Source organism: Hemicordylus capensis, chromosome 6 (assembly GCF_027244095.1).
Source record: "Hemicordylus capensis ecotype Gifberg chromosome 6, rHemCap1.1.pri, whole genome shotgun sequence".
In the NCBI taxonomy this organism is placed as follows: domain Eukaryota; kingdom Metazoa; phylum Chordata; class Lepidosauria; order Squamata; family Cordylidae; genus Hemicordylus; species Hemicordylus capensis.
In genome coordinates, this window is record NC_069662.1 from 1,188,040 (window position 1) to 1,205,014 (window position 16,975).

Below are 16,975 nucleotides of genomic sequence, written 5' to 3' on the forward strand. Positions count from 1 at the left end.
CAGAAAGCCTCTCTCAGCTAGCCTTTCTCTCTGGGGTGGAATTGGCCTCAGTGGGTTGAAGAGGAAAACCCTATTTTTCTTTCCTGGGGGTGGGGGGAGTTCATGCTTGACCCTGGTGATGTGGATGGGGCTCGTTCCTGGGTCCGCTTAATTAATCAGTCAGACACAAGGATTGGGATTTATTAACTGAGGCTTTATTGCTCTGCAGATAGCAATAGGTAATCAATAGGCTCATGCTCTCAAACCGATTACCGTTTGGTTACAGGTGCATCTTACATTTATACAAACAATCTAAATTATGCTGACACCCTAGACACAGTATACATGGCCCAAGTATTTAGTACGCATGCGAATGATTCATTGTTCATCGGGTGATTACTCCTTATTTGTTTAGATCCTGTTTTCTTATCTGTGTCAGCGAAAAACAATGAGAACCTTGACTATGTTAACAAGTTTCATAGATACAATTTTGCTGCAGTGATATAAATTATGTCTCTGGGCTGGGTTGGAGTTAGAAATGGGGTTTCTAAGTAAAATGGAGTTGCTTTGGTTTTCTAAACACATCACTGGGGCTTTCTGACCTCTAGCCCAACCCTCCCCCACTCCATGTTGGTGATGATTATGTTGTTGAATTCCCTCTGGTAAGAGAAACCCTTTTTCATTATAGCAGAGTGCACAGAGGCACAACACAGTGGAATTTAGTTAGGCATGCGTGTATGCTGGTAGTAAAGTAACTTGGAGCTAATTCATCGTTTCAGATCAATATAAATGGTATTTATTAGAGAACTCCGTTCTGGATAGGAAAGTGAGGAGATGGGATCTCTAATCTATCTATCTAGCTGGATGCAGAAGGATTCTGTATCTCTGCACACATGGTGGAGGGAGAGAGGAGCTTGCATGTTGCAAGGTAGAAGGAACAGGAAGAGAAGAGAGAGAGGAAGGAAGTGTCCCTGAGAGTATCAATCTACACATCAAAGGGATAGTGTCAGAGCAGTAGAGAAGGGATGACTAGTGTCTTGACCCTCTAGCCCTCTGACACACTAGTCTGGCCTCCTATGTCATTGAGACAAGAGACAGCACAAAGTCCTTCACTTCCAACAGATTAAAGCTTTCCATGCTCTCTAAAGCAATCTGATGCTCTCTGCCAGTTTTGGCAGCCATCCATCGCCAATGCATCAGAATATGCAGAGTGGGGCGTTAGATCTGGGCCCTGGGAGCCAAGCTCTGTCGAGGCCCTTGAGCAGAGGCCCTCTCGCCCCTGGAGTCCAGGGCCTCCACCCTCCCTGGGGGGCCCCAACACCTCTTTAGTCTGACCTGGGCGGTGCGGTTGCTGCTGTTGGCCCACACTGTGCCAGGTGGCCAAATGTGATAATGACCTTTGCTTTAGAGACCGAGCAGGAAGTGGGGAAAGAAATATGTGGGATGGGACTCTGTTGAAATATTTCTGCTCATGCATATTTGCATCAATATCCCTGTTTTCTATTCTTACATTCTTGGAAGTTTGGTTGCTGTTTGCACCTCAAGAACCCACTTGTTAAAAATACTGTCTCTGTGTGTGTAGCCTCCAAAGGCCTTTGGCTCCAGGCTCCAAAATAACCTAGGGGCACCTCTGCCCTTGAGCAAACCCCACTGGGCTCTTGGGCCATCACCCCCAAAGATATGGGGAGCATACCCCACTGGGGGCTCAGGCCTCCACCCCTCCTGCGCTCCAGAGTTCCTTCCACACTTGCTCTATCCTCTCCATTGCAATGCCATGGATGGTCAAAGAGTCTCGGTACACCTTGAGCTTGTCTTTCGGCAACCCTAACCCTAACCCTAACCCCCACACTCTGAAGCGCCCGTCGTGCCGGAAGGGGAGTCTGGCGGCCAGAGCCAAGAAGCCCAGGTAGACGTCATCGAGGGGGAAGACGGGGAGGCCCAGAGATGCCTTGTAGAGTGCGGGGATGAAGGGCCCCGGCAGGATGAACCCCCCTCCGGAGGCAAACGCAGGGTAGTGGGCCAGTGGGTAGAAAGTGTGGGGGATGGCGTACTTCCCCCACCTCATGACGGCTGAATGGTGCTGAATGTTGCCGTGGATGAAGTGGGAGGCGTTGGGCGTCCAGCTGAGGTATTCCGTCAGGGCCTTCGGGTTCACAAAGAGATCGTCATCCCCTGGAAGAAAGCACAGATTTGCTGCAGGGGAATACATGGATTCTGGTTCTGCATACCAAGTACTACTTCATCCATAGGCCTGCAGGCACCACTTTTCTGCACAGCCAATATACACCCAGTGGGTGCCTGGGCGCTTTCCAGATTAGCTGCTTATCAGCAGCAAAATGCCTCCATTCAGGCAAGGGGCATTTGGAGCGTAAACAGCAGGGGGAGCCATCTTGCAGCAACTAACAACCTGGAAAAACAGCAACTTTTTCATGCCGGATATACGACATCCCTGTTTTATATTGCAGTGATTAAATTCACAACAAGGCATGGGAAATGTGAACGGCACCCTGCTCTCCGCGTAGGGAATGCGGCATCACAACGCAGAGTGTGGAAGCACACTTCAGAGATATGTCCTGACCCCGTTGCAGGGTCTCGTCTGGAAAGCACCCTGGTGGTTCAAGCCCTGCCTCCCAGCTTCCTTCCCCGGAGGACTCCACAGTCACTCCTTTCCTGTCATCCACCCAGGCCAACACTGTCAGCACGGCCAAGGAAAGAAGTGGCAAGGCAGTCTCGGCAGCAGCAGAAGCGGATGAGGAGACGGGCAAGGAGCCGTGGGGCAGAGGTGATGGCCAACATCAGGGCAGGGTCAGGGAAGGCATGTTGCAACGTGTGTGGGGCCAGAGTGTCCCCACAACCACAGACAGGCCGCTGGCAAATGGGGGTTGGCTCTGTGGCCACCTCCCCAGCCTGTGCTAGACAAGGGAGAAAACTGGCCAAGCTTGCAAGGCTGCTGTGAAGACTGGCAACTGAAGCGCTGGAACTGCACCATTGGAAGGATGAAGATTTGGCATCTTGTTTTGTTGTTGTTTCTCTTTGTAAACTGCCCTGAGACATTTTTGGAAGGGCGGTATAGAAGTCAATCAGATAGATAGATAGATACCAGGGGGTAACAGAACAGAAGAAAAAGAAATAGAAAAAAATCACAAAATACAAAGATCTACAAATTGAAATTGAAAGGCTGTGGCAGAAAAAGACCAAAATCATCCCAGTGGTCATTGGCGCCCTGGGTGCAGTTCCAAAAGACCTTGAAGAGCACCTCAACACCAGAGGGGCCACAGAAATCACCATCAGCCAATTACAAAAAGTAACTTTACTGGGAACAGCCTATATTCTGCGACGATATCTATAATAACCAACAATATTGATGATAAAATTCTGGCATCCCAGGTCCTTGGGAAGGACTCGATGTCTGGATAAAACAAACCAGTCAATAACACCTGTCTGGCTGTGTAAACAAGAAAGAATAATAATAATTTCCAGCCAGCCCTTACACACAATAGTTCTCTGTGTTTTCATTTACAGTTTTTTAAAAACATCACTTTTACATGAAAAGTTAAAGGATTGGCTAGATCGTGAGAACCTTCTTGCTGCTGAACAGACCGGCTTTAGGGAGGGTCGTTCTACTATCGATCATTGTTTAGTATTGCAACACCTTATTGAGAAATATTCCACCCCAGGGACAGCCTCTTTATATGCTGCCTTCGTAGATCTGAAGGCAGCTTTTGATTCTATTTCAAGGGTGAAGCTTTGGGAACAACTGGGCACTTCCACCCAGGGGTGTAACGATAGGGGGGGCAGGCAGGTCACGGGGTCTGGGGTGGGTGCATCACACACTTAAATTTCTGCCTTTAATTTGGTTGCCTTCCTCCAAACGGAAGCTGAAGTGGGGAGGAGTTTCTTCATTTTCTGCAGTGCTCGAGCAAGCAAGCGCTCCTTGCCTTGGGTGTGTGTGTTTTGGTGCTACTTAGGGCAGACAAAATCCACTATAAGTCCTAGTTCTTCATCTTCTGGGTGCAGAGCCCTGTGTGTATGTGTGTGTCCCCCACTGTTGCTTTCCCCAGCGCCTTTCTTAGCCGTGTGTGTGTGTGTGTGTGTGTTTTCCCCTCCACAATTGCTTTCCCCAGCGCCTTTCTTAGCCCTGTGTGTGTGTGTGTGTGTGTTTTTTCCCCTCCACAGTTGCTTTCCCCAGCACCTTCCTTAGTAAGAGGGGCGCAGCTTCCTTAGCCCTGTTTTTGTTTGTTCTCCCCCCCACCCCCCAGCAAAGCGTGGCTTCCTCATCCCAAAGTTTTGACTACGTAGTGATTTCCTTGGGAGCTGAGGGGAAGAAGGCAAGAAGCTGGGGCTTGGGGCCCCAATCCCAAGCAGCCATTGAGGCAGCTGTGCAAGGAAGGGAGTGACAGCAGCAGGTAGGCTCCCCACCCTGAGCTACCGCACCGAAATGATAAGGCAAGGTTTCCTATTTCTGTGCTGCCAACACACAGCAGAGAAAGATGAACTCACAACTCTTTCCTGCTCTGTCTGCTGTTGTCCCAAACAATAATCTTATGATACTCGAGCTTTTATGTAACTTTTCTGTGTTGTTAGATTTACATAGCTTTTAGGTGGAACAGCTTTGTCTCTTTTACCCATTGTATGCTTAGAAGCATATCTATTTCTTTGCCCATGATTTGGGAAGCCCTTCAACTAGAGCAGGGGTTCAAAATCTGTGGCACTCCAGATGTTGCTGCACTACAACTCCCATCATCTCTAGCTATACTTTTTGTGGCTGGGATGATGGGAGTTGTAGTTCAGCAATGTCTGGGGTACCACAGGTAGGGAACCCCTGAACTATGGTAAAGTTATCTGAAAGATGCGTGTCAGATGGGGGGGGGCGCAATTTCAGTGGTTGCCCTAGGCGCCGTTTCCCCTAGTTACGCCTCTGCTTCCGACCGTCGTTTGTTATGCCTGCTTCAAGTGCCGTATTCGGACACTTCTCTTAAAGTTAGATGCAGCCTTCAAGGGCATCTAACGAGTGCTATTGTGACAGAGAGGTGTTAAGCAGGGCTGCATACTTGCTCCACTATTATTTAATTACTACATAAATTCTATGGTGGAACAATTGAGCCATTTAGATTTCTACCCTCCTAAATTTGCAGGGAGGCATGTATCTATCTTGCTTTATGCAGATGATGTGGTCCTCTTGTCGAGGACGCCAATTGGCCTCAAAAAAACACTGAGCGCATTAAGTCTATACTGCAAGAAGGAGGGTTTGGAGATAAATTTCCAGAAAACCAAAATAATGGCTTTCGCACGGAGACCTAAGATTCGCACTTGGAGGATCGAGGGTCAACTTATTGAGCAGGTTTCATTCTTTAAGTTCCTTGGGGTAGTTTTCCATGCTGGGGGCACTAGGAAGGCCCACGCGAACTACGTAGCCTCCAATGCCCAGAAAAGCTCACTTGCCATTCTACAGTACTTGCGATCAAAAGGTGGCTACTGCTTACCAGCACCTTTTAAACTATTCAAAGCAAAGTCACTGTCCCAACTACTTTATGGAGCGCAGCTGGGGCTTTTTCCAAATGTAACAACTTTGGAATGTGTACAGTCAAAATTTTTGAGAACTGCCCTTAAAATTCCAAGATCTGTTTCAAATGCTGCTGCCCGTCTGGAGACTGGCTTTATTAGGGTGGAGGCCAGTATCTGGATTATTATATTCTGTTACTGGCTCAAACTAATTTATCATCCAGTTGGCCTGGCTCCTCTAATTTTACAGGATGATTTTGGCTCCAGGTGGATCCAGTCTATTGAGGCTAAAATAGCTACTTTGGGCCTCTCTGTCTAAGCTGGGATTTGATCAGGCAAGGTTGCTGGTTAAATGACGAAAGTTCGACTCCAAACGGCAAAATGACCTCGGGAAAGAAGATATTTAATCTCTGCAATGAATTATTTTACTTGGTTGGAATTTCCGAGGTATAGGAAAGCTTTTCCCTTGGCTCGTTGCCATTGTTTACCCTCGGCAGTTCTAGAAGGGCGCTATAGAGGGGTTCCATTTGCTGACAGACTTTGCCCTTGTGGGTTGGATCAGGTGGAAACTACTGAACATGTTCTATTATTCTGCCTGTTTTACAAGGATATCTGTGAATCTTTCATTACTCCTTTGCTTTGTAAATTTCCCGGTCGACAGGAGCAATTTTATTGTTCCTTGTTGCTTTCGGACTCAGAGTGTTTAATTACATCTAATGTGGCTAAATTCTGTGCTGCTGCCATAAATATACGTCACGGGATGGTTAATAAAGATATTTTACAGTTTTAAATTTTTATTATCACTATGTTTTCAATTTTGTTAAATTTTTGTTAACTAATTCTAATTTCAGCCTGTTTTAATTATATACAATCAATTTATTGTTATATAGCAATAGCAATAGCACTGACATTTATATACCGCTCTATAGCCGGAGCTCTCTAAGCGGTTTACAATGATTTTAGCATATTGCCCCCAACATTCTGGGTACTAATTTTACCGACCTCGGAAGGATGGAAGGCTGAGTCAACCTTGAGCCCCTGGTCAGCATCGAACTTGTAACCTTCTGGTTACAGGGCGGCAGTTTTACCACTGCACCACCAGGGGCTCTAACTGTAACTGTAATATATATAATGTATATAACTGTAATCGTTCTCTTCTGTTTTGGCTTGTGGCTGTAACATCAAAGAACTTGAACATTCTTTTCAGACAAGCCTGTAGCCAACGTACTCCTCCAGAAAAGGGTTTGCTGCCTTCCTCCTTGACGTTTGTGCCATCCTATAATCTCCATCACCACTCCTGAACTCATGGAATCCCACTGTCTTCCCAACGCCGAGCAGACAAGATCTGGCTGCCCCACAATGATCCCACCATAAGCAACAGCAACGCTTTGCTAGGGCTGAAGAGAAACGTTCTTGTACCGGTCCGGAAAGGCTTGTGCAGAATATGCCGCTGCTAAAACTCACAGCCCCTGAGTGCTGCAATTGGAGTTATGCCAGTCATTTCTGACAAGGTCCCCCAACCTGTGTTCCAGAGAAATTCCACCGAGGCGAGGCCAAAACACACCCGCCCACCTGCCCGCAGCTCCCACGGCTGCCCCTGAGGGTCATCGGCTCTTCTTACCTTTGAAGATGTAGGCCGCTTGCTGGCAGTGTTTGTGCAGCCACTGGAGGAAGCAGCGCTCCTTGAGGGACAGGTTGTGGTGCGACTCCATGAAATCCCACAGCAGGATGTCCTCAAAGGTGCGGCTCTCCTGCTTCACCAGATTGATGTGCTGGATGCCGGAAATATTTGCCACCAGGAAAAGGGGCCGGACCCGATAGCCCCCCACGTCCCTTGCCTGGGCCCAGGTGCGGCGCAGGGTGGCCCTCCTGCCTCTTGACATGGGGTGGGACTTGATGGCCATCAGGAGCAGCAGTTTGCCTCTCGGTGCCCCCTGGCACAAGCTGGCCACGGGGATCACTTCTTGGCACTGGTAGCGCTGCAGGTGGGGGAAGGCGGCTTCATAGAGGCTGGGCTGGAGGTGGAAGGTGAAGGTGCTGTCTGTCAGGACAATGGAGCTGCGCTGGGGTCCTGCTGCTGGGGAGAGCAAAGGGCCAGGCCCTGGCTGCTGGGCTCCTGGGCCGAGGTTGGCGTAGAGACAGACCAAGGCCAGCACCCCTGCTGCTGCTGCTGCCGCTGCCACCATGGAAAGCTGGAGAGTCCTCCGAGTGATCTTCATGGCGCTGGGCAGCTTGGGGCCGGGCCAGAGCACAAGGCAGTTCTTGGCTCCCTGGGGTCTGCCCTCGCCCTAAGCAACCCGGGACTCCTCCTGGCTCCTTGATCCCCTGGCTTGCCTTTGACCCATCTGGCCCCACTCTTCTGCCTTCCGGGGAGCCCCTGGGGGGCTCCTCTCTGGTACCTTCTCCCTCCCTCCTGCACGGCCTCTTCACAGGCAAGGCAGCATGGAGTCCTGCTTCTGGAGCCCTTCCCTGGTCAGGCTCCTCCCTGCCTCCCTGCCTGCCAGCCCATTTTATCATAGTCATTTTAACCCCTTTTTCTCTTGTCTCCTCCAAAAGCAACAACTTATACATCTTAGAGACTAATTTTTCATCATTTTCACACAACTCCTTCTCGAATCTCGACATTTGATCCTCAAATCCAACTTTAAGATCCTTCTTATAAATTTCATTTAGCTGATGATACTGAAACCAGTTACTAACCAAATTTTGTACTTTGATTAGGTTTTTTAATTTACAGCCCCCTCTTGAAAATATAACAAGTCCGTATAGGTACCCCATTCAGATTGCATATTTGTCTCTTTTTCGTGCCAAAGTTTCAATCAGGGATACCCATAATGAAGTTTCTTAGATTCCAGCCATTTTTTTGTATTTTACCCACACTCCCATTAGACTCCTTCTTACATATCAAATATTTATGCACTTTGCTTTTATCGTACCACAGATATGAATGCCATCCAAACCTTCTATCAAATCCTTCCAGATCAAGTATTCTGGGATTTCTTAATGTTATCCATTCCTTTAACCACGTCAAACAAACAGCATCAAAATACAACCTTAAATCTGGCCGGGTAAGACCACCCCTTTCTTTAGCATCAGTTAAATTTTTAAATTTAATTCTTGGTCTTTTCCCTTGCCAAACAAATTTAGTTATGTCCTTTTGCCATTGCTTGAAAAGAGTTAAGGTGTTAATTATAGGAATAGTCTGAAAAAGAAAGAGCATTTTAGATAAAACATTCATCTTCACAACTGAAATTCTTCCCATTAAAGATAAGTTCATTCTAGTCCATCTTTGCAAATCAATTTTTACTGTATTCCATATTTTGATATAATTATTTGAAAACAACAAATAATTTTTGTTTGTCAGCCAGATGCCCAAATATTTAATTTTCTTTTCCACTTTCAATTCGCTTATTTCATAGTCTATCATTGGATTTCTGGCCCATATTTTTTGTCAACACCTTCATTTTACTCTTATTTATATAAAACCCAGCCAATTGGCCAGATTGTTCTATTTTTTCCAAGAGCCTTCCGATCTTCTCTAATGGATTTTATAGAAAAAACACCACATTGTCCGCAAAGGCTCTAAGTTTATACTCCTGTTTCCAGGGCCGTAGCTAGGGGAGAGGGGGCCCGTGTTCATCCCTCTCTCTGGCGGCCCCTCAGAATGAGGCAGACAATGAAGAAAATAGGGAGGGAGGGATCTGGACGGCCCTCAGGAGCTGGCGGCCCGTGTTCTTTGAACCCTTTCGCTCAATTATAGCTACGCCCCTGCCTGTTTCCCTACTTTCGGGCCTTGTATTTGTTCATCTTCTTGATATTTCGACAGAGCACTTCCCCATTAAAAAGTAATGGGGAAAGTGGGCAACCTTGTCTGTTTCCTTTTCGTATTTTACAGTTATTTGATAGTTCCCCATTTATAATAATTTTAGCATATTGCTCCAAATGTATTGTCTTAATGGCTGTAATAAAATTATTACCAACTCTCAGAGAGCCAGCGTGGTGTAGTGGTTAGAGTGCTGGGTTAGGACCGGGGCGACCCGGGTTCAAATCCCCATTTAGCCATGATACTAGCTGGGTGACTCTGGGCCAGTCACTTCTCTCTCAGCCTAGCCTACTTCACAGGGTTGTTGTGAAAGAGAAACTCAAGCATGTAGTACACTGCTCTGGGCTCCTTGGAGGAAGAGCGGGATAGAAATGTAAAATAATAGTAATTAATAGCCCACCATTTTTATACTTGAGTACTTTCTTCTGCCCTCCTTCCAGGGGCTGCAGCTCTTTCCCTGGGGGAGGGCCTCCTCCACTCTCTCCCATGAGTCTGCAGGCCACAGAGGATCACAGCCAAAGGGAGGTAAATGGGCAGCCCTCAAAGGGGGGCAGAGTCAGGCCCTTGGTCCCTCTAGCTCAGTGCTGTCTACACTGACTGGCAGCGGCTCTCCAGGGTTTCAGGCAAGTGCCTCTCCCAGCCCAACCTGGAGATGCTGCCAGAGATTGAACCGGGGACCTTCAGCATACTCCTGAGCTACGGTCCCATCCCCTCTCGGAGGGGCTCTCAGCTGGGGAGGGGACAGCCGGGCTTGCAATCTGCCTGGAGGTCCAGCAGAGGAGCAGGGCAGTGGTGAGGGGAAGGGTCTTCTGGGGGCCTCTTACCATCACAGTCCTCTTGTGTGCAGCTGAAGATGTCTCCCCTGCAGATGCTGCAAAGACGGCAACGATCATATATCGGTTTCTACCCCTGAACCCAGCAAAGGCCCACAAGTCTCATCTTGCAGTCCAAGGCAAAGAGCACCGGAAGAAAGTGGAGGTGATGACCCCCACCCCACCCCACCCCTACCTAACCTGTGGCCCCTCCTCCCTTTCCACTGCCTGGATAGAACCCAGGAGTCCTGGCTGAAAGCTCCTTTGCTGGAATGGGCTAAAGTACTAAAGTACTTTTGAGTACTAAAACACTCAAGGGAAGCTTTCTGTAGCGGTATCCTTCCCAGCAGAACGGAGAAAGTGCTGCTGCATAAACAATTCGAAGTAACGTTACTTACACACAAGAAATGCATTTTTAAAGTTGGTTTAGAGCCTACTCCTCTCCACGTTATAGTCCAAACTCTACCTGTTAGGTGTTTTTTGTGGGGTTTCTTAAAAGTTCCTTGAAGATGAAGCAAGGGAGACTTCGACTAGTCTGCTGTCTGGCTTCTTCTGCAGAGTGACCAGGAACTCAGGACCAGTCAGGCTCCTTCTCCTGCTGGGAGGGCTTGTCTGGCAGCGAAATCTATGCTTCCCCCCACCCCAAGGAGAGTTAACCCTTTCCTTATTCTGAGAGCTTCTGAGGCAGAGGGAGGGAAAGGAAGCGGCAAGCCACGTAAAGCAGCAGCAGGGAAGGAGGTGAGGCGGCGGCAGCAAATAAAGGGTGGGGGCAAGAAGGAAAAAAGATCACCACCAGCAGCAGCAGCAGCAAAAGCCAAAGCTCTGGTTTGCTTCCTTTCGTTTTTCCCCACCCAGCAGCAGAGAGAGGAGGACAGAGGAGTGGAGAGAGCACGGGTGAGCCAGCGCACTTGAGCGGGAGCTAATTCTCCCAGCCGGAGTCTTGCGTTTTTCCTTCCCACTCCTCCTCCTGGCTCTTCTTTTGTGTAACGGTTCGGAAGAGAAAAAAGGAGGCAAAAAAGCACGAGCCAGGCAGGCAGGGGGAAGGGGAAGGGAGGAGCTGCTAGGGCTCCCTCCCTCCTCCCCAGCTCACATAACTCTCCGAAGTGTTCTTCTTCTTCTTTTTTTTTAATTACAAAGCTTACTGGTTCTCCAGGCTGGAATGATAGGAGGAGAAGCTTCTATACACTCAGTATACACCCGGAATCTCGTCGGATTAAAACACATGCCTGCCTCTGGCTGCCTTTTCCGCTTGTCCAGAGCAACGGGAGAGCGCCTGCCCTGCCCCGACAGATCTTCTGACTGGCGAGTCCTGCGGGGCGCCTGTGCAAAGGGAGGAGGGGGCACCACCGGCCCCGACACAATTTTTTTTAAAAAAAAAAAATTGGAAAAATTTGCGGTGCTGGGTGCGAGGGTGGGGCATGGCAGGCACATTGCGCCCCCCCCTTCAGTGACGCCCAGGGCACGTGCCCTGCCTGCCCCACCCTGATTACGCGTCTGGTATACAGCCTTGTCTTACTCCTCTGCCTATCTGGAACCAGTCTGTTTCACCATGTTCCATCGGGACTGCGGCTTCCTGCCCTGTGTGTAGGTTTCTCAAGAGAACAATGAGATGTTCCGGGATGCCCATTTTCCTAAGGATATTCCATAACTTGATATGGTTGACGCAATCAAAGGCTTTTCTGTATTCAATAAAGCACATATTGACTTCTTTTATTATTTATTTATTTATTTATTTATTTATTTATTTATTTATTTATTTGATTTATATACCGCCCTTCCAAAAATGGCTCAGGGCGGTTTACAATTAAAACAAAGTTGTAAAACAATGAAAAGCTAAAACAAATTAAAAACAATAACACAACAATTAACAATTTAAAAACATTTTAAAACAAGAATTAAACATTGTCCCCAGGCCCCAGCTCAAGAAGATTCTTTGGCTTTCTCAATTATCCACTGTGCATCAGCAATGATGTCTCTTGTTCCAGGGCCTTTTCTGAAACCAGCTTGAACATCCGGCATTTCCGTTTCCACGTAGGGCTCTAATCTGTGTTGGATGACCCTGAGCATTATTTTGCTAGCATGTGAAATTAAGGACATTGTGCAGTGGTTTGCGCAATCTGTTAAGTCTCCTTTCTTTGGTATGGGTATGTAGACTGACATCTTCCAATCTGCTGGCCACTGTGTCATTCTCCAAATTTGCTGGCATCGTTTTGTTGTGGGTAAGCCGAGGGGCTTCCCTTCTCACCTTTGTTCGGGTCTCTTGGTTAGGTGAGTTGCCAGACACCAGTATCAGAGTTTCAAAATCGAACTTTATTGCAATAACACGGAGCTCAAAAAGAAGGCGGCCGCCCCGAGAATCTAGGGCCACCTCCTTATATAGCATGCTGTTCACAACTTATTCTTGCACCTGCGCACTTTAGTTCAGCTGGTTCCTATGTCCATGTATGGTTATGCACTTGGTCCTACAAGCCTTGATTTGCTGAGATAGCTCTTAATGTACCATTCCTATACACGTGTCTTAATTCCTGCCCCACTAAGAAAGGGCAGGCCTGTTTCTTGCTTTAGCTATAGCCAGGTTTCATATCTGCTCAGCAAAACAGTCACCCTTTTTTGGAACATTTTGCGGTCGAGCCATATCCTGTCTCAGAGGTACAGACAGCGACAAACCGCATCCTGTTACAAGGGGACTAATGTACACTTAATATCACATCAACTTAAGCTATAGCAGGAAAACATTTTAGCTTGAGCAGGTTTTTTAAGAGTGATCACAAATCCCATCAGCACAGGAGGCTATCACATGTCCCATCACCTTCCAACTTCAACAGTTTGATTAGAGCCTTGACTGATTCTTCTTCTGTTGCCTGCCATATTTCTGTAGCTATTCCATCCACTCCTGTAGCCTTCCGACTTGGTAATGACCGGAGTGCTGATCTAACCTCATCTTCCCCTACTAGAGGTTCAGAGACCCCAAGGAAAGAGGCAACTGGGATTCTTCAGAAGGTCAGACTCCCACAGAATGCATAGCTATCTCAGGATTTCCTGAACTTGATACTGATGCCTTGGATAAAGCAGGGAGTAAGAACAATGCTGTTAAGAACAGCCCTGCTGGATCAGGCCCAGGGAGGCCCATCTAGTCCAGCATCCTGTTTCTCACAGTGGCCCATCAGATGCCGCTGGAAGCCACAGGCAGGAGTTGAGGGCATGCCCCCTCTCCTGCTGCTGTGACTCCCCTGCAACTGGTACTCAGAGGTATCCTGAGTACCAGTTGCATCCTTGTTAAAGTCCAAAGGCCTCCCAGATCCATGTGGACTGTGGAACCAGAGGAGGAGGAGTTTGAAGAGCAACAGGCGCGGAGCCAGACCACCAGTGGCCTGTGTCTGGCCGCCGCCGCAGCCCTGCTCACTCCGCTCCCCGGATCCAGAGTCAGACTTGGGGGCTAGCCATGCCCCCACATCTGACGTCAGATGCAGAGGGCGTGGTCTGGATCCCGAACGGAGCTGCACGGCTCCGTTCAAGAGTCAGTCCAGCCTTAAAGGCAGGGAAGAGCCGCTTCTGGCCACGCTGCGCACACAGCACTGGCTGTTCAGCTCCCGAATGGTGCTGCGCGGCCCCGTTCGGGAGTTAGGTTGGGGCCGGCGCTGCGTTCACAGCATAGGCAGGAGCAGCACCTTAAAGGCAGGGAAGAGCCACTCCTGGCTGCGCCACAAATGCAGCGGCCATTTAACTCCCGGACGGGGGCCATGCGGCCCCCGCTTGGGAGCTACATCAGCACCACTGTGTCCGACATCAGACCCTGGGTGTATGCAGTGGGCTTCTCTCCGGCACTCCCACCTTTCTGGAGAACAAGGAAGAATGCAAGAACTTAGAGTCTCCAAGCAAGCCAAATGCTAGCCCTGGTGAAAATCTTAGCAACCTAAGGGCTTGTGGTTTATCTGTACATGCTCCAGACAAAGAACTCTGAGAGACTACTGACGTCTGCATTGCCAGAAACAGCCAGGAGATTGCTGTGATGCAAGGCTTTGAAACAAAGGCTTTTTCTGACCATTTGCAAAGAGAATTCTCTGCTACAGAAAGATCCAGTGAAGATCAAGTTTCTCCACTTCTACAAAAGAGGAGGCCAAAGATCGCCTCCAGTATTTAAAAAATGTGTTAAATAAATAAATAAATAAATAAATAAATAAATATTTCCTCTGAACCAGAGAGAGACTTGCATTTTGACCCAGGAGGACTTCAACCTAATGAGCCTCCCCATGCAGTCAGTGTCTGTCTGAAACCTGAACTGATGCTGGAATCTGAGAATACAGTGGACCCAAGGAGGCAGTATGCCACAGACTTTGCTTGCACAAGAGACAGTGCAGGAGAAAGCCTTAAACCCCACATGGTGACCTTTGTCTCAACCGAGCACCTTGTGTGTGCTAGAAGTCTCAGTACTAACTTTATGACTTTTCTTTTAAACACAGCTCATGAAGACAAATGTGTTCCTGAACCTCACATCACTATCTTTCCTTATATGCATGTTAAGCTTTCTAAACGTATGCTTTTATCTCTTCTTTGCTTTTTCAGGTGTGCAGGAGAAGCTCCTAAGAGAACCACCCCATTATGAGGTAAGAGTATCCAGAAGAGGGCAACTAACTCTGAATTGCTCCATCAATGTGCTATTCCTGTGTTTGCTTTTGCTGCAGTTGCTGTCTGAAAGTATGCTGAGAACCTGCAAATGAAAGTCAATTTCCATCAAGAATTTGCTGCCCTGCTAAGAGAGCCAACTTGGGGGGAAAAAAAAATTGCTTGCTATTGCCTGTGTATATGTGCTTTGTTGTTTGGTGGAAAGTACAGCATCTGAAGAATACTATAGAATTTTTTGTGACTAACCCTTTTAGCACTTTGTGTATGCTCAAGTTAACTTTTTTTAACTCAACTGAAATCGGTCAAGGCTCCAGGATGTGATTACATTCCTGCTGATTTAATAAAGACCAATGTTGATTGGTGGACCCCCATTCTGGCATCTCTTTTCACACACACATAGGCAGAACAGCTGAAATACCTGAACATTGGGGTCTTGCTATAACTGTCCCTATCTTTAAAAGGGGGAGGAAGGATGCCCCAGGAAATTATAGACCTATAAGTCTGTGGAGTATTATCAGCAAACTTTATGCCAAGCATCTACTATTAAAGCTTCAGGACTGGTCGGAGCAGTAATCAATCCTGGCTGAGGAGCCGGCCACTCTGAAAAAGATCAAAGCTTAATTCTCCAACATCTTGTAGAAAAATATGGCAGTGAACCTGGTTCCTCATTATAGGCTGCCTTTATTGAGTTTAAATTTGCTTTTGACTCCAACCCAAGCAATCTCTTATGGTCAAAACTTAGTGCATCGTCAGTTGACAAACGTGTTATTTCTGATTTACAAATTATATGGCAATACATCTCTCTGTGTAAGATATAACCCCAGTGGTGATTTATTGAACACAATTCCTACAGGCACTGGCATTAAGCAAGGATGTGTTTTAGCCCCCTTGCTATTCAACTTCTATATTAATTCTCTTGTTCAATATCTGAATAGGGTAGACATGAATCCTCCCAAGAGAGCAAGTAGGCAGGTTTCTATACTTCTGGATGCTGATGATGCAGTGATTCGATCTTTGTCACTCGTCGGCCTTAGGAGAGCACTAACGGCACTTTCCCAGTTCTGTTTAGAAGACAGTTTGCTAATTAACTATCAAAAAAAGAAAGTAATGGTTTTTGCTAAGAGACCCAAATCTCATGGATGGAAAATGAAGAGCAACACAATCGAACAGGTCAAGTCCTCTCAGTATTTAGAGGTGGCGTTTCACACTTCCGGGGGGAGGAAACTAAACTTAGAATATATAACACAAACAGCACAGCAAAGTGCTCCTGCGATCTCAAGGTCCCATCGCTTCAAATCCCATCGCTTTAATTTGAACCAACAAATTACTAAAGCATACAGTATGTTACCATAGCACAGTTATATACAAAGGACCTGTTTTTACATTGTATACACATATACATACATATATATAAACTAGTAATATTAAGCCCGTTATATTAACGGGCTCGCTCTTTGGGGCTGGCTGTTCCCTTCTCTCTCCTGCCCCACTCTCCCTCCCTCCCTTCTGCCCCACACTCTTGCCTCTCTTCCCCTCCCTCTCACCCCACTCTCTTGCCCTCCCTCCCCCTCCCACCCTCCCCTCCCTGTCAGCCTCCTGCCCTGGTCCCTGCTGCCCTCCCCCCGCCAGTCTCCCTCTTGCCCTCCCCCTGCCCCTCTCCCTCTTGCCCTTCCCCCTCGCCCTGCCCCACTCCCTCTTGCCCTTCCCCCTCCCCCCTGCCCCACTCCCTCTTGCCCTCCCCCTCCCCCTGCCCCACTCCCTCTTGCCCTCCCCCTCCCCCTGCCCCCCTCCCTCTTGCCCTTCCCCCTCCCCCCTCCCTCTTGCCTTTCCCCCTCCTCCCGCCTCAGTCTCTCTTCCCCCTCCTCCTGCCCCACTCCTTTTAAGGCCATTATATTAATGGGCTCACTCTTTGGGGCTGGCTGTTCCCTTCTCTCTCCTGCCCCACTCTCCCTCCATCCCTTCTGCCGCACACTCTTGCCGCTCTTCCCCTCCCTCCAACCCCACTCTCTTGCCCTCCCTCCCCCTCCCACCCTCCCCTCCCTGTCAGCCTCCTGCCCCAGTCCCTCCTGCCCTCCCCATCCCACTCCCTCTTGCCCTTCCCTTCCCCCTCCCCCTGCCCCACTCCCTTGCCCTTCCCCCTCCCCCCTGCCCCACTCCTCTTGCCCTTCCACCTCCCCCCTGCCCCACTCCCTCTTGCCCTTCCCCCTCCCCCACTCCCTCTTGCCCTTTCCTCCCC

General features: G+C 48.3%; 1 protein-coding gene and 1 long non-coding RNA gene across 3 annotated transcripts in view; one reads left to right on the top strand and one right to left on the bottom strand.

The window, feature by feature from the left end:
* LOC128329049 (acetylgalactosaminyl-O-glycosyl-glycoprotein beta-1,3-N-acetylglucosaminyltransferase-like) overlaps positions 1 to 11,306 on the bottom strand; it is a 21,132-nt gene extending 9,826 nt beyond the window's left edge. The window contains exons 1-3 of one of the 2 annotated variants that reach the window (XM_053259490.1): positions 10,583 to 11,306; positions 7,103 to 8,683; positions 2,040 to 2,151 (exon numbers count right to left, since the gene is read on the bottom strand). In XM_053259490.1, coding sequence (XP_053115465.1) covers positions 2,040 to 2,151; positions 7,103 to 7,700 — 710 coding nt within the window. In that variant the 5' untranslated portion in view covers positions 7,701 to 8,683; positions 10,583 to 11,306. Of the gene's footprint in view, positions 1 to 2,039; positions 2,152 to 7,102; positions 10,282 to 10,582 lie in introns of those variants that run through there. The other variant, XM_053259489.1, reaches the window with a different exon arrangement.
* The window catches only part of LOC128329084 (uncharacterized), a 17,523-nt gene extending 2,413 nt beyond the window's left edge, over positions 1 to 15,110 (top strand). Inside the window, exons 2-3 of the long non-coding RNA XR_008309510.1 lie at positions 14,680 to 14,720; positions 14,799 to 15,110. This is a non-coding gene — a long non-coding RNA (uncharacterized LOC128329084). The remainder of the gene's footprint in view (positions 1 to 14,679; positions 14,721 to 14,798) is intronic.
* Positions 15,111 to 16,975: the final 1,865 nt, after the last annotated feature.